At 40.6% G+C, this 17,808-nt stretch overlaps 1 protein-coding gene across 43 annotated transcripts in view; it reads left to right on the forward strand.

Moving 5' to 3' along the window:
• LRRFIP2 (LRR binding FLII interacting protein 2) overlaps window positions 1-17,808 on the forward strand; it is a 111,005-nt gene that overhangs the window by 8,482 nt on the left and 84,715 nt on the right. For 34 of the 43 annotated variants that reach the window (XM_069561244.1, XM_069561277.1, XM_069561286.1 and 31 more), the window contains exon 2: window positions 17,086-17,229. In XM_069561244.1, coding sequence (XP_069417345.1) covers window positions 17,140-17,229 — 90 coding nt within the window. In that variant the 5' untranslated portion in view covers window positions 17,086-17,139. Of the gene's footprint in view, window positions 1-12,859; window positions 14,030-17,085; window positions 17,230-17,808 lie in introns of those variants that run through there. The other 9 variants (XM_069561243.1, XM_069561252.1, XM_070289383.1 and 6 more) reach the window with 1 other exon arrangement.

The following is a 17,808-nucleotide window of genomic DNA, read 5'->3' on the forward strand; positions in this document are numbered from 1 at the left end:
CATGTTGTAGCATGTATGAGAATTTCACTTGATTTCAAAGCTGAATAATATTTTATCATATATAGATATATAACATATTTTGTTCATTCACCTGTTGATAGACCTTTGGGTTGCTTCCGCCTTTTGGCTCCTGTGAATAATGCTTTTGAACACAGGTATATATCTGTTTGAAGCCCTGCTTGCTTTTCTCTTGGATGTATACCCATAAATGGAATTGCTGGATCATATAATAATTTTGTGATTATTTTTTTGAAGACTTGCCATACCATTTTCTGTAGCAACTGCACCATTTTATAGTGTACGAAGGTTCAAAGATTCTCCCTCTTTGTTTCTTTCTAAAAACAGTAGTCATTCTAGTGGTGGTTTTGACTTGCATTTCCATAATGATTAGTGATGTTGAGCATCTTTTCATGTGTTTTTTGATCATTTGTATATCTTTGGAGAAGCAGCTGTTCAAGTCCTTTGTCCGTCTTTGAATGGGTTGTTGTTGTAGTTGTTGAGTTTCAGGGGTTCTCTATATATTCCACATGCTAATCCCTTATCAGATATATGATTTGCAAATATTTTCTCCCATTCCACGGGTTGATTTTTTTTACTCTGTTGATAGTGTACTTTAATACACATAACTTTTTAGTTTTGAAGTCCACTTCCTCTAACTTTTCCTGTTGTTGCCTGTGATTTTGGTGTCCTCTTCAAAAAATCTGCTATATCAGACGTCAGAAGCCTTTTTGTGTATAGACAGTTTTAGCGCTTGTATTTATTTCTTTGACCTGCTAACAGGTAATTTCTGTGTACAACATACAGTAAGAGTGCAGCTTTATTCTTCTGCATTTGGATTTCCAGTTTTACCAGCACCGGTTGTTGAAAGACTGTCCATTCCCCATTAACTGATCTTGACACCCTTGTTGAAAATCATTTGACCATATATGCCAGGTTTATTTTTGTGCTGTTAAATTCCATTGGCCTCTGTGTCTCTCTGTATGTCCGTAACACATTGTTTTGGCTACTGTAGCTTTCTAGTAAGTCTTGGAATCAGAAAGCGTGATGCCTCCTTTTTCTTCTTTTTCAAGATTGTTTTTGCTATTTGGAGTCCCATGAGATTCCATAGAAGTTTTAATATTAGGATAGGGTTTTCCATTTTTGCAGAATCTGTAATTGGGATTTGTAGAGAGTACATTCGGAGAAGGCAGTGCACCCCACTCCAATGCTCTTGCCTGGAAAATCCCATGGACGGAGGAGCCTAGTAGGCTGCAGTCCATGGGGTCACAAAGAGTCGGACAGGACTGAGCGACTTCACTTTCACTTTTCACTTTCATGCATTGGAGAAGGAAATGGCAACCCACTCCAGTGTTCTTGCCTGGAGAATCCCAGGGACGGGGGAGCCTGGTGGGTTGCCGTCTATTGGGTTGCACAGAGTTGGACATGACTGAAGTAACTTAGCAGCAGCAGCAGCAGCAGCAGCAGAGAGTACATTGAAGCTGTAGGTTTCTCTGGGTGTTTTGATGTTGTAACAATATAAAGTTTTCCAATCCATGAACATGAGGTAGCTTTCCATTTATTTACGTGTCCCTTCATTTCTTTTAGCAGTATTTTGTAGTTTTCAGTGAGCAGATCTTTTGCCTTCTCGGTTAGGCTTATTCCTAGTATTTTGTTCCTTTTTTCTTATCATAAATGGTGGTGGTTTTTTCCCTTTCCTTTTTAGTTGTTCATTCGGTTGTTAGTGTATAGAAATGGAGCTGATCTTTTGTGTTGATTTTGTATCCCTACAACTTTGCTGAATTCATTCATTCATCCAGTTTTAAAAGCAGTTGTATTGCTTTCTGTGTTATATAACAGAGTGCACAAATTTAGCAACTTAAAACAACACACATTTATTATCCTGCAGTTTCTTTGGGGGCAGGAGTCTGAGCGAAGTTAAACTGTCTTCTGCTTAGGGTCTCATGAAACTGCAATCAGCTCATGCAGTACAGTTTCATGGCTGGGCTGTATTCTCACCTGAAGACTCAACTGGGGGAAAAAAATTGCTTCTAAGCTCACTTGGGTTTTTGGCAGAATTAATTTTCTTGTGAAATTATGACTGAGGCTTCTTGCTTAATAGAAGTTGCTTGGTCATCTGTAGGCTGTCTTCAGGCTCCTAAAGGCTGCTCTCAGCTTTTAGGGTCAACCTGAAGTTCTTGACCCTCTGATGTTCTGACCACTTCATCAAAGCATCAAGGAAAGCCCAGGGCGATTCTACAGGCTAGACGGCCCCATGTAGTGTGATATAATCATGGGAATGACGTCTTGGAACCTTTGTCATAGTCTGTTGGTAGAAGCAAGTCATGAGTTCTGCCCAGTTTCCAAGGGAGGTGTTCACACAAAGATGTAAATGAGAGTGGGAAACCACCATAGCATCAGCCATAACTGGTTACAGAAAGCACGTATTTGATAAACCTATTTTAGTGTAAAAAAATATATGCACTTAAGAGTATCTTCAAATGGTGGGAAACTGCTGTTTTTTATCATTGTTTTGTAGTATTTTTTTCATTATTTGTTCCTACTTCTCCCTGCAGCATTCTAGTTTTGCAATTTTAAATCAATAGTTGTGTCTTCCTTATAACTAAATACTATTTACAACTTAAGCCAAGAATTAATATCATGATTGTTTCCTTTCTTGTTTAACTTTCTTTCCCACCCCTCCCCCCTACCCTGAGATTTAAGGATGACCTTTTTTTTTTGGAGGGGGAGAGGGTTTTCTAGTCACCTTATTTTCCCCAAATGCTCCAATAGATTTTTCACATGTCTACTCTTTCTAATTTAGTAATTTGTGGTTTATTTGTGAAATACCTATAGAGAAATAGAAAACAAAAATACAGTTTCAGGAAGAATAATAAAATAAGCACCTATGGTCTCACTATCTAGGCCAAGAAGTTGAACATTCAGTATCCTCAAAGTTTCCTGTAAATATTCTTAAATGGCAGCTCTTTCCCCTCCCAGTAATCATAATCCCATTTTACATGGTACTAACTCTTCTGGAACCATTCCCTGCCTTGCTCTGTAATCACATACCTTCCCCCAAATATGTATTCCTAGTCAATTTGTGACTTAATTTTGAGAAACTGAATGGTTTGATCACCTTTTTGTGTCTGTCAGGTTAGGCTAACCTACTGTAACAAACAACACCGAAGTCTCAGTAGTTTAACACAGTAAAGCTTCTATCTCACTCCCACTGGCAAAGGAGTAGCTGGTTCCACTTGGTCACCTGAGGACCCAGACCACTTTCATCGAGTGACTCTGCTTTTCCATGGGACTCAGAGACTTTCACACTTACACTGAACTCTCTGCCTCTGGCTGACAGATTCAAGGGCAAAGAGAGGGAGTGTGGTGGGTTCCATGGCACGTTTGGTGTGCCTGGACTAGTACATACGTCATTTTTGTCCACATTCCATGAGCCAGAATTCAGTCGAATAACTGCTCCTCATGCGAGGAAGGTCGTGAAACGTAGCATGCGTGTGTGCTCAGTTGCCCGGTCGTGTCCGACTCTGAGAGACCCCATGGACTGTAGCCCATTGGGCTCCTCCGTCCATGGGATTCTCCAGGCAAGAATACTGGAGCGGGTTGCCATTCCCTTCTCCAGGGATCTTCCCAACTCAGGCTTCGAAGCCAAGTCTCCTGCATCTCCTGCATTGCAAATGGGTTCTTTACCACTGTGCAACCTGGGAAGCCCCAGAAATGTAGTGTAACTGTGAGCCAAAAAGGGAAATGACTCGATGAACAGTAGGCCGATTTCTACCATAGTATTTATCCCTAGGCAGTATCTATTTTGACAGCTTTGAAAAACTGAATGGCAAATATAAACCTAGTTATTGCTACTATTAAATGAAGGCTGACAGGAGCAGATGAGCTGAACAGAGTCTTTCTTGAGTCCTTTCTGCTAAGTCCTTGGGAAAGTTTGCTAATAAGTCCTGAGAAACCCTAAGACTCATCACAGTCAGGGCACCTGGTGGAGCTGAAGTCTTTACAAGGTATTAAGTACCAAGAAGAAATATGGTTGGGGAAGTACACTGTTCTCTCAGGCTCTTCCTGCTCTATCTGTTAGCAGTAGGTAAAAGTGGAATATATCCATGGTGTGAAATATGGCCTCCCTCCCATCTAGGCAGCTGAGGGTGGAACCATGGGAACTTCACCAGCGTGGGGTCAGGAGAGACTAAATTCGGATTAAAAGCCAGGGCCAGCTCAGCTCATATTAAAAAGAAGTCTCAAAGGCTTTGGAGATTTGGGCGATGCCGCCCTCTATTATGTCTCTGGAACCAGTGGCTGCTTCAGTTTGTAGCTTTCTTCCTGGGATGCCCATCACCCTGGGATGGCTTGATCCCATTCACCTCTTCGGTCTTGGATTTATTTCCTGTATGCTGTGTTTCCTCCTTTTTGATTTTCTCTTTTATTAGAGAGGTACCTTTAGTAACTTATTAACATAGGGTGTAAATGATAAATTTTTTGAAAACGTGGGTAGCCTGAAGTCTTTTGTAATCAAGTTTGAGAATAGACCCTGGGGGAGAAAATGGCAACCTACTCCAGTATTCTTGCCTGGAAAAATCCCATGGACAGAGGAGCCTGGCAGGCTACAGTCCATGGGTCACAAAAAGTCGGGCATGACTGAGTGACTAACACACACACACACACACAGCCGAGCATCCGTGCATGAGAACAGAGCAGTGTGGCTGAGCTTAAGCCACACGGGGGTCTGTAATTTTCTTTCAGGAATGTGAAGGCATCACTCTGTTGTCTTCTTGTTGCCAGAATTATTTTTGTTCCCGGAAGACTGAAACCATTCTAATTGTTAATCCTTTATCTGTGACCTGATCTTTTCATCCCTGGAAAACTTGTAAAATCATTTTTGTTCCCATGCTTGTAATTAACTATAAGAATTCCCTGTGAAATACCTTGGTGTAGATTCAGGACTTGTGCATTCTGTAGGCCTTTTGAATCTGGTGACTCATGGCCTTAACTTCAGGAAAGTCATTACTTTCTAGAATTAGTCTGGCTGCAGTGAAGTTGCAGCATGTGGGATCTTAGTTGCGGCATGTGGGGTCTTTGGTTGTGGCATGCGGGACTAGTTCCCTGACCAGGGATCAGACCCAGGCCCCCTGCGTCGGAGAGTGGAATCTTAGCCACTGGACCACCAGGGAGGTCCCAGAGAAGTTATTTTATTAATGATTTCTTTTTCTTTGTGTGTGCAAATGTCAGCGTGTGTGTTGGGGGGTTGGGGGTAGTGGATGAGCAGGCATGGGAGGGTCTGTTCATTTTTATAAAAAGGAGCCCACCAAGTGTTGGTATTGCATCTCTTATGAGCAGAAGTAATGTGTCTGGAGTGGCCCTCGTTGCCTGTGTCTTTGGATTGGAGTGGCACATGGATCACCGACTCTCACAGCTGTGCTCTCTTCTCTAATCCTTCCCTCACGAACTCTGTACTTACATCATATTTTATCTGTTGACTTCTTCCTTTTATGAGCCTAATCAGTACCTTGCCTACCATTTCAGAGAATTATTTTTTCATGCATTGGAGAAGGAAATGGCAACCCACTCCGGTGTTCTTGCCTGGAGAATCCCAGGGACGGCGGAGCCTGGTGGGCTGCCGTCTATGGGGTCACACAGAGTTGGTCACGACTGAAGCGACTTAGCAGCAGCAGCAAGACAAGTTTAAGCTACACAAACCTGACCAGCATGGCCCAAGAGAAGGGAAATGTTGGCATCTTCGTTTCTGCTATAAAAGTACTTTGTGTCACCACTATTTTTCCCCCAGTGGGTGAATGCATGGTGGAAGAATAATAGGGATCTAAAGAGAAACCCAGAGTTTCAAAGAATTTTGCACTGGTCTAAACATGTAGAGTTGAACACTGATGTCTCACCCAAGACTTGGTAACGTTAATGGTTACTTCTTTGTTCTAATTGGCAGATACCTTATTCTTCTATCATATTTTGATTTTTACTTTTTTTCATGAAAGTATTTCAGTTATAATTACACATATTTCAGAAAGAAAACACACCCTTGTAAGTTTAGTAGGAGAACAGGTAGTTCTTTTTAATGTTGCTTCATACCTAGGATAAGATCTGATACAGTGCCTGAAGAACTGTGGACAGAGGTCCGAGACATTGTACAAGAGGCAGTGATCAAGACCGTCCCCAAGAAAAAGCAACACAAAAGGGCAAAGTGGTTGTCTGAGGAGACCTTACAAATAGCTGAGAAAGGAAGAGAAGTGAAAGGCAAAGGAGAAGAGGAAAGATATACCCATTTGAATGCAGAATTCCAAAGAACAGCATGGAGAGATAAGAAAGCCTTCCTCAGTGATCAGTGCAAAGAAATAGAGGAAAATAAAATGGAAAAGACTAGAGATCTTCTTCAAGAAAATTAGAGATACCAAAGGAACGTTTCATGCAAAGATGGGCACAATAAAGGACAGAAATGATATGGACCTAACAGAAGCAGAAGATATTAAGAAGAGATGGAAAGAATACACAGAAGAACTATACAAAAAAAGATCTTCATGACCCAGATAACTGCAATGGTGTGAGTACTCACATAGAGCCAGACATCCTGGAATGCAAAGTCAAGCGGGCCTTTGGAAGCATCACTATGAACAAGGCTAGTGGAGGTGATAGAATTCCAGTTGAGCTATTTCAAATCCTAAGAGATGATGCTATTGAAAGCGTTGCACTCAATATGCCAACAAATTTGGAAAACTCAGCAGTGGCCACAGGACTGGAAAAGGTCAGTTTTCATTCCAATCCCAAAGAAAGGCAATGCCAAACAATGTTCAAACCACCGCACAATTGCACTCATCTCACACACTAGCAAAGGAATGCTCAAAATTCTCCAAGCTAGGCTTCAACAATACATGAACTGTGAAATTCCAGATGTTCAAGGTAGATTTAGAAAAGCCAGAGGAACCAGAGATCAAATTGCCAACATCCGTTGGATCATCAAAAAAGCAAGAGAGTTCCAGAAAAACATCTACTTCTGCTCTATTGACCATGCCAAAGCCTTTTTTAAAATAATATAAATTTATTTATTTTAATTGGAGGCTAATTACTTTACAGTATTGTATTGGTTTTGGCAAACAGCAACATGAATCTGCCACAGGTGTATGTGTGTTCCCCATCCTGAATCCCCTTCCCACCTCCCTCCCCTGCCAAAGCCTTTGACTGTGTGGATCACAACAAACTGTGGAAAATTCTTTAAGAGATGGGAATATTAGACCACCTGACCTGCCTCTTGAGAAATCTGTATGCAGGCGAAGAAGCAAACGTTAAAACTAGACATGAAACAACAGACTGGTTCCAAATCGGGAAAGGAGTACATCAATGCTGTATATTGTCACCCTGCTTATTTAACACCCTGAAATGCCAGGCTGGATGAAGCACAAACTGGAATCAAGATTGCAGGCAGAAATATCAATAACCTCAGATATACAGATGACACTACCCTTATGGCAGAAAGTGAAGAAGAACTAAAGAGCCTCTCGATGAAAGTGAAAGAGGAGAGTGAAAAAGTTGGCTTAAAGCTCAACATTCAGAAAACGAAGATCATGGCCTCTGGTCCCATCACTTCATGGCAAATAGATGGGGGAACAATGGAAACGGTGAGAGACTTTATTTTCTTTGGTCGGGAATCACTGCAGATGGTGTTTGCAGCCATGAAATTAAAAGATGCTTGCTCCTTGGAAGAAAAGCTATGACTAACCTAGACAGCATAGTAAAAAGAGACATTACTTTGCTGACAAAGGTCCATCTAGTCAAAGCTATGGTTTTTCCAGTAGTCATGTATGGATGTGAAAGTTGGACTATAAAGAAAGCTGAGCATTGAAGAATTGATGCTTTTGAACTGTGGTGTTGGAGAAGACTATTGAGAGTCCCTTGGACTGCAAGGAGATCCAACCAGTCCATTCTGAAGGAGATCAGTCCTGAATATTCATTGGAAGGACTGATGCTGAACCTGAAACTCCAGTACTTTGGCCACCTGATGCTAAAAACTGACTCATTTGAAAAGAGCCTGATGCTGGGCAAGATTAAAGGTGGGAGGCGAAGGGGACAACAGAGGATAAGATGACTGGATGGCATCACCAACTCGATGGACATGAGTTTGCATAAACTCCGACAGTTGGTGATGGACAGGGAGGCTTGGTGTGCTGCAGTCAATGGGGTCACAAAGAGTCGGACATTACTGAGCAACTGAACTGAACATATCTAGTTAATTGGAAATAGAGAAAAATGCCTTCTCACAAAGTATGTAGGTCTGGTGTTAGATTAGATTTAGGTTTAGATTTGTGTTTGAAAATACCCAGCTCCCCACCCACCTACCCACCCACTTGTGGCTCAACCGAGATTAACTTTCGCCACGGGATTTACTTCTGAGTTTTGCTTTGTCACTTTTGCTATTGTGATTTCAGATTTTTTTTTTTTATCAGTTACACCTTGTATTTCTGAAACATTTTACAGTTTATAAAAACATACTCAACATATCCACTTGATCTTTAAAATGACCCTTGTGATGGGAAAAGATGTTTAAATAGTTCAAGACTTGTTCACTGAAAATCACAAAATATTAGAGAAAGAAATTAAAGATCTGTATGAATGGCAAGACATTCCATGTTCATGTTTTGAAATGTTAATATTGTTAAGATGACACTGCTGTACAAATTGATCTTGGACAGTGCAGAATTCAATTTTTGGTGCAGAAATAGTCATGCCCATCTTAAAATTTATATGGCAAGATAAGGGACCCAGAATAGGCAATACAGTCTTAAAGAGGAACAAAGTTGGAGGGCTCATACTTCCTAATTTTAAAACGTACTCTAAAGCTACAGTAATCAAGACAGTGTAATACTGGCATAAGGATATACATATTAATCAATGGAATGGAATTGTGGGGCCAGAAATAAACCTTTACTCTTATATTTAGTTGATTTTTAACAAGGGTACCAAGACAGTTCAGGAGGGAAAGAACTGTCTTTTAAACAAATGGTACTGGAAAAAGTAGATATCCACATGCAAAAGAATGAATTGGATCCCTGCGTCACACCATATAAAAAACTAACTCAGAATGGATTATGTAAAAGCTAAAGCTATAAAACTCATAGAAGAAAATGGAGTAAATCTTTGTCACCTTGGGGTGGACAGTGCTTTCATAGCTATGCACCGTCAAAGTCTTACAACCAAAGGAAAAAATAGATGAATTGACTTCCTCAAAATAAAAACCTCTGTGCTTCAGAGAACACCATTCTCTGAATAGTGAAAGTGTATGTAGACAGGACTTCCCTGATGTCCAGTGGTTAAGACTCTCACTTCCGCTGCATGAGGCATGGGTCAGGGAACTAAGTTCTCACATGCCCTGCAGTGTGGCCAATAAATAAAATAATTATTTGATTTTAAAAAAGGAAAGAATACATAGAAATGGTATAGCTACCTTTTCTCTGACCTCTTTACGATATTAATTTTCCTATTGTACTCTTTCTTCCACTTACAAGGCAGTGATTAGTATGTACATAGTGCCTTGCAAATTTTCAGTAGATCTTCATTGAAAAGGGAAAAATTAAAGGTATATGATTTCTTTTATTAAAATTTCCTAATTTTAGAATCTCCTTCATATTACATTAGAAAATCATATCCTTGTTTCACACTTCTACATTTTTCCTTTGTTTGGGGTTTTATCACCTTTGTTTGGGATTTTATCACTTTTGTTTGGGGTTTTTTTTGGTCACCTGAGCTTCTATTTTTAACCCTAGTACTTCTGCTGTTTTCTTGTTTTCTGCTCTATTTCACACTTTTAAGAGGGACCTATCTTCAATTGTGTGTAATTTTCTCTCTCCTTCCCATTCAGTCTCTGAACATGCAACCATACATTTCTGAGATAATTACAGGTGTGGGGAAAGGAGTCCATTCAAATGGTACTACTTGAACATGGTTTACTTCTTAGGGCAAACTGAGAATGCAACTGTTGGTAAGAGCGAACATGGGTTACTCCTTAGGGCAGACTGAGAATGCAGTTGGTAAGAGTACATCTTCCTGATTTCGGCTCTGCACAGTTGATGATGTAGTATTATAAATCATGTTGAACAGACAGCCCGTTAGAGTTCGCTTATTGAATAACATTGTTAGCAAGGAAGGAAGTTCGCCCCGGCATGTACTCTTATGAGAAGAGGAAATGGAACGATTATTGGTTGTATTGGGTATATAAGAATACTGCATATCCAAAATATTAGACTTCAAAAGACGTTCTTGGCAGCTCTTGGGACGACTGAGTGTGGAAGTAGGAGATGTGACTATGCGAGTCTTTGGCCTTTTATAGGCCTTGTGTTTATAGAAGATGAGTTTAGATTAACCGCTATAGGTTCTGATACTTTCCCTGAGGTTTAGTTTATATTTAGCATCTCTCTCTCTTTGTCCTACCAGGCCCTCCAGTTTTGCCTTATATATGTATTTTTCATTTTTCACTCTGCCTCAAGTTCTGGGTGTTCCTTTTGTTGCTTTTGTGGGTTCTGGGTAATGGTCTCATCTAGATATTTCAGAATTGATGTCTTTGCAATCCCTCCCTTCCTTCCTTGGTTTTCCTTTCCCCCTCTCCTCCCCCTGCTCTTTGTGCCCTTCCCCCTCCTCCATTTTGTTTCTCTTTTAGTCCAGGAATTCATGTTCTCTTCTTTTCCCATAATCTTTCTAATGTATACATAACTATTGGTATTCTTCTATACTGTGATTACCTCTGCCTTCCTTTTTATTTCAAAGCAAGATTTTATAATTGCAATTCCCAGTTACTATGCCTTTTGTTCATGTAGTCATCTACCTTTGTCAAACAGTTACTTTTTTCCCAGCACTTTACTATAAAAAAAATCTCAAACATACAAAAAAGTTGAGGAACTCCCTGGTGGTCTAGTAGTTAGGACTCCACACTTGCACTGCAGGGGCCCAGGTTTGATTTCTGGTCAGGGAACTAAGATCTCGCAAGCTGCATGGCACAGCTGAAAAAAAAGTTGACAGAGGTCTGTGAACACCTACCACCTGGATTCTACTACTAATATTTTATTATATGTTGTCACCCATATAGTCCTTTATCCATTCTTCTCTCTATCCATTATTCCTTATTTTTGGATTCATTTCAAAATAAGTAGAAGGTATCAGTACACTTCTGGAGAAGGCAATGGCACCCCACTCCAGGACTCTTGCCGGGAAAATCCCATGGACGGAGGAGCCTGGGGGGCTGCAGTCCATGGGGTCGCTGAGAGTTGGACACGACTTAGTGACTTCACTTTCACGTTTCACTTTCATGCATTGGAGAAGGAAATGGCAACCCTCTCCAGTGTTCCTGCCTGGAGAATCCCAGGGACGACGGAGCCTGGTGGGCTGCCGTCTTATGAGGGTGCACAGAGTCGGACACGACTGAAGCGACTTAGCAGCAGCATCAGTACATTTCAACTCTAAATGTTTCAGTATGTGCATCATTGACTAGAGGTCAGTATTTGTTTGAAGGTCCTTTTCTTTTGAGGTGGTGCATAGAGATATATGCACAGATCTTAAGTGTACCATTTAATGACCTTTGTCTTTCTAAGTCGTTTTGTGTTCTAATAAGGTGACCAACACACATTATACAGTTATACCTCTGAACTTGTGTATTCATTCAGATTTTCCAAAAAAGACTTTGAATACCACAGAGTACCTTAAAATGTTTTTTAGCATGGCCAGTGATATCACAAGAAGCATACTGGTAGAAGCAATTTTGAGGATACTTTTGTCTAGTTAAAAATAAAAAATTCTAAAGAAAGGCTAGAATGCCCTTCTGTCAGCTTCATAAGCTAAATATGTAAAAGAGCTAGTTAGTTCAAGACACTGGAAACATTCTGTCTGCTAAGTGCTTGCATTTATCTTAACTCACTTGAGCCTCAGCATTAGCCGTGTCAGATAGTGGGGACAGTTGTTGTTTCTGCTCTCTGGGTGAAGAAAGGAAGGCGTAGGCAGTGGGAAGAGCAGAGCAGAAACTGGTCACGCAGCCAGCTCGGGGCCTCTGGCTTTAAATCCTGTCCAGTGGCAGCAGCTCCAGTCGCTCCAATGTCAGTTCAGGTGCCATTCTGGATCTTGGGATTTGCTTATAAGTAACTACCAAATGTTTTATTGTATGGACTTGGGTTACCTGTAATGACAATGCTGACACGAAAGACAATGCCAGTATGTTGAATTCTCTATGATGAAATATAATACTTATGATATAAGGGAACTGCAGCCATCAGGATCCAGAACTAAGTGTGCTATATTTAGCATATGACACACTGATACTCTGTTCTCATAAAAGTGAACTGTATCATGATTGAAATGCACTTAATGTGGCAAAACGCCTGTTTTTCAGAAATGTATTGCATGAGAAGCTTATTGGAGAAAAGAAAGCCTTATTGATATATCTGTTTTGGAAGGTTTATATTTCACAGCACCCTTTCTTTCCTTTAGGTAGACAAATACTTAGTGACAAAACCATCTGGAGAAGATCAACTGGACATTGGATAAAGGAGTTCACAAAAATGCAGGCAGTTTTGTTCTTGTCAGGGGGTGTAAACGTTTAGCTCTGGGTTTGGTTGATAGCACTAAGGAAAAGCTGGAAGAAATTAACATGGCTCCCAAAGAAAACTGTTCTTGAGAAAACCTCCTTGGAATAGAAATTTACTTTAGAATCCTTTAGAATCAGAAACTGGAAATAATTTATTTGAGGTCACCTTCGAGTCTATCTTTAATTTTGTCATTTCATTGAAAAGTAGTTTTCTATTGTCTATGCCAGAATCCTTATTTCTTTTAAGGCTTCCCCCTGTCGGTGATGTAGACTCTTCCAGAGTTATTAGAAGATGGTTGCATTGGAACTGAAAACCTTACATTTTTCTGATGTCAGTAAGGATGTCTCCTTGCAGAATACAAATGAAGTAATTTTTTCAAAAGCCCTCAGTTGTTTTTTTGAAATAGGTAATGACTGATCTGCCTCGCGTGCAGATGAAAAAGGTGGCGGGATCTGGCCAGCTGTGCATGAGAACGCCTGGGAGCCCTCGTAGATGGCTCTCAGAGGACACGGGAGACAGGAAGTCGTCTCCGCTTCCTCCCTGTGATCCTGCGCCTGTCCTTTTCGCTGGCGACTTCCTCTCAGGGTGGCTTAGCCTGGAGCTTGTTGAAACAGGTTTGGTTTTTAGGCATTTGTAAGAAAAGGTCATTCTTTTAAAACTTTGGCTTATGTAATGTGTTTTTGGCGGTGTGGGTCTTTGTTGCAGTGCACTGGCTTCTCGTTGCAGTGGATTTCCTTGTTGCAGAGCGCAGGCTGTAGGGCGCTTGGGCTTCAGCAGTTACGCGCAGGCTTAGTTACTCCATGGCACGTGGGGATCTTCCTGGATCAGGGCTCGAACCCATGTCCCCTGCATTGGCAGGCAGATTCTTTACCACTGAGCCACCAGGGAAGCCCCCTAGAAGAGATAAGTATGTAAATCTGTGTGCTAAGGAATATCCTGGCAGCTCTAAGGTCTAAGGCAGAGTCTTAGTTGAGAAAGAAGGAAAATGGATTATAGGAAAACAGGAGAAAGAAATCCTGTATTCAAAAGCATGCCACTGGTGTTGGTGTCAGATAGCGTATCTCAGCTGGGTAGCATATTGGGCCTGATTTGGGTGCAATCCACTTTGGGGCCAGTTTATTCTCTGATACGAAAGCTTTTATTTGTAAATGCATCTCTTTCCCCCCAATGCTGTTGAAATTTTAGAGAATCAAGAAGAAAAAACCTCACTCTTCTAACAAAACTACTGTTAAACTTTGCTGCAGTTCCAGCCAAATCTTTCTCTCTTCTCTATTTTTGTATGTCTGGAATTGGAAAATGCCTATGTTTTGTATCCCATTTCTGTGAAATGTCTTTCAGTGAGTCCTTGGACAGTCGGCTGAAGGGCAAATATTGGATGATCCCACAGAGCATCAGCTAAATTGTCACTCCAGTCTGAAAAGGAACCTTCTGTTGCATGCTGCTTTTCTCTCAGTGGCTGACTGGTATTTATACAGTATTACTATTAAACAAGTGAATGATCTTTAAAATGGTGCTGAGGCTAAGAATGATGGCAGATTTCTGGGGGAAAAAAAATCGTCTGTGCTTTCCAGAAATTGTCTTGATTTGTGGCTAGGATTTAATCAGGTGCTGCCTTCAGATATACATTCTTATTTTTTTTCCCTTCTGTTTCCATTTAAATGCTCCCTTTCTTACATCAGTTCAATCGCTCAGTCATGTCAGACTCTTTGCGACCCCATGGACTGCATGAACTTTCCTGTGTAGAGGTATATTTTCTGTGGCAGAATAATAAAACTATTATCAGTCTTCATTCTGATTGACAAACATAACAGGCCAGATGTGTAGGAATAAAAAAAAACGGAGTCAGCTAAGCTAGGAATGGCCTGAATTTTCAGCAAAGAGAACTTTTTTGGGCAGAATGAATTGATGAGTTCTGTTTTATTTTGCTTGGATCAAGTAAGTTCATTCCAATACATTAAAGTCACTTATACTTTTAATATATTCAGTAGCGTATTCTATTAGGACAGACTTACTTGAGATTTTCTTTGTGGCTTCTCGTCAAATGAAATTTTGCCGGTTTATGTGTTATTTATTCTGTTTACTTGTGTCGGGCCTTGGCTGTAGCACGCGGGATCTTCTGTTGCTGTGCACAGGCTCTCTAGTTACACCCTGGGGGCTTCAATAGTGTGGCTCATGAGCTTAGTTGTCCCATGGCTTGTGGGATCCCAGTCCTCCAACCAGGGCTCAAACTTGTGACCTCTGCATTCTAGAAGGCTGATTCTTAACCACTGTGAACCACCAGGGAAGTCCCTCGCCAGTTTATTTTGTTAAAGCTAGGAAAAAACGAATGGATATTTCATTTAAAAAGCTACATGCCCAGGAATGTGTATAGGAGAGAAGGACTCATGTAATTTGGGATGCATTCTCTCACTAGTGTCTTTAATTTCAGATACCCTGTGCTAGAAAGATTAGATGGTCTTTATCGTCCTTGTTATTTAATCCTAGCAGATGACTTTTTTCTTCTCTCCTTTGTAAAAATACATCTGTTTTATAATAACAATAATAATAGACCCATAGACATATTCTTAGTCATTGGCCTATCTCATCACTGTTTTGTTCATCACTGTATTTTTAATACCTCCCATAGTACCTACCTGGCAATAGCAGGCATTCAGGATTTGTTGCCCTAGACGTTGGTTGTCATACTGTTCATGGGCTTGTTCTCAAGCCAAGAACACTGGAGTGGTTTGCCATTCTCTCCTCCAGTTGACCACGTTTTGTCAGAACTCTCAACTATGATCCATCCGTCTTGGGTGGCCCTCCACGGCATGGCTCATAGTTTCACTGAGTTACACAAGCCCCTTTGCCACAAGACTGTGATCCATGAAGGGCAAAGGTGAAAAAGCTGGCTTAAAACTCAGCATTCAGAAAACTAAGATCATGGCATCTGGTCCCATCACTTCATGGCAAATAGAAGGGGAAAAATTGGAAATAGTGACAGACTTTATTTTCTTGGGCTCCAGAATCACTGCAGACAGTGGGTTCAGCCACAGAATTAAAAGACGCTTGCTCCTTGGAAGGAAAGCTATGACAAACATAGGCAATGTATTGAAAAGCAGCATCTTGCTGAAAAAGGTCCATATAGTCAAAACTACGATTTTTCCAGTAGTCATATACAGATGTGAGAGTTGGACTGTAAAGAAGGCTGAGCACTGAAGAATTGATGCTTTTGAACTATGGTGCTGGGGAAGACTCTTGAGAGTCCCTTGGACAGCAGGGAGATCAAGCCAGTCAATCCTAAAGGAAGTGAAAGTGAAGTTGCTCAGTCGTGTCCTACTCTCTGTGACCCCATGGACTGTAGCCTACCAGGCTCCTCGGTCCATGGAATTTTCCAGGCAAGAGGACTGGAGTGGGTTGCCATTTCCTTCTCCAGGGGATCTTCCCAATCCAGGGATCAAACCCGGGTCTCCCGCATTGCAGGCAGACGCTTTACCATCTGAGCCACCGGGGAAGACTAATCCTAAAGGAAATCAACCTTAAATATTCACTGGAAGGACTGATGCTGAAGCTTCAGTACTTTAGCCACCTGATGCGAGGAGCCAACTCATTGGGAAAGACCCTGATCCCGGGAAGGATTGAAGGCAAAAGGAGGAGGAGGCAGCAGAGGATGAGATGGTTAGATAGTTATCACTGACTCAATGGACATGAGTTTGAGCAAACTCCAGGAGAAATTGAAGGACAGGGAAGCCTGGCACGCTGCAGTCCATGGAATCGCAAAGAGTTGGACCCGGCTTAAAGACTGAACAACAGATGTTGTTGTTTATTGCTAATTGCAGAATAATAAACATTTTTTTTTTTTAATGTGGTAACTTCCCTGGTGGCTCAGTGGTAAAGAATCCACCTGCCAATGCAGGAGGCACAGGTTCGATCCCTGGTTCGGGAGTAGCTCCTGGAAAGGGAAATGGCAACCCGCTCCAGTATTTCTGCCGATAAAATCCCATTGACAGAGGAACCTGGCACGCTGTAGTCTGTGGGGTTGCAGAGTTGGTCACAACTTAGCCACTACACAACAGTGGTTTAAGTGGAATTGTTTCTTGATTTACACTAAAAGCCAACTTGCCTTTGTAGCTTTAAGGCTCTGTATTAAACTTTCTTGAATATGTGCTCTCAAAGTCTTAGGCTGAAAGACTTCTGTGAAATGATTTTTTCTCTCTAGAATGGAAATAGATTTTAGAAATAGCTCTAGTAACTTTAAACTGTTAAGTAAAATTATTGCTGTTTGCGTTTTCTGAAGCTAATGTAATACGTTCTCATTGATTGCTGTGGATAATATGGTGAAAAGCATAGGAGGTTTAGTAATTAGTATAAATTTAAATATTCTAAAATTTATTTGGGAAAAAACTGATAGTGGAAGACAAAGTGGTGACTGATTTCAGTAATTGATACATAAATATAGTTTCTCGTTGTTAAAAGTATAAATGAGTATTAAAACTATATAAAGAGAAACATCCTAAATTATTCTGTTTTTTTTTAATTTCAGGGCTGAAAACAGTGAAGTCACATTTCATTGTTTAAAGACTATTTAGAAGACAAGATGGGGACTCCTGGTTCTGGAAGGAAGAGGACACCTGTGAAAGACCGATTTTCTGCAGAAGATGAAGCTCTGAGCAGCATTGCCAGAGAGGTATGTCTGGAAAACCCCCCTCACCACTGAGATGCACGAAAGAGAATGTTGTAAAGATGCTGGGGGAGAAATACAGAGATTCATTCATTGAGCTAGTTTAGAGTGTTTACTGTGAATTAGATGTCAACTACAGCCTCCAAAATACTGTATTAGAATAAAATGTAGTTACTGTCTCTTTACTTGGGTATTTATTCAAGTTATCTAAAATTATTTTTTCATTTTATTTTTGTGGTTTAGTTGACCTCCTGGGACTTGTCCTAATGTTTTGAAATTTATAATTAATCTTCATTATTGAAGCTTAAGGTAATTAGAATGTTGAAGATATGATAGACAGCTCTATTATAGAAATGCTCATTTGGACTCTACTGTTAATATATTCCAGGAAGCACTGTATAATTGTTGACAGAAACAGACCTTATTTGGTGTCTGCTCAGATTCAGCGTCTTAGCAGTTTTTTAAATAACTGCAATGGAATTTTTGTGTTTAACTTTTAGCTAGTAATAGAGCTTCTGGAGCATTTTTGTTTTGGTTTGTTGACAACTCAGAAAAAAGGACAAAAAGGAAAGGAGTGTCACCTAT

The sequence above is a fragment of the Ovis canadensis genome, chromosome 19, assembly GCF_042477335.2.
Source record: "Ovis canadensis isolate MfBH-ARS-UI-01 breed Bighorn chromosome 19, ARS-UI_OviCan_v2, whole genome shotgun sequence".
Lineage (NCBI taxonomy): Eukaryota > Metazoa > Chordata > Mammalia > Artiodactyla > Bovidae > Ovis > Ovis canadensis.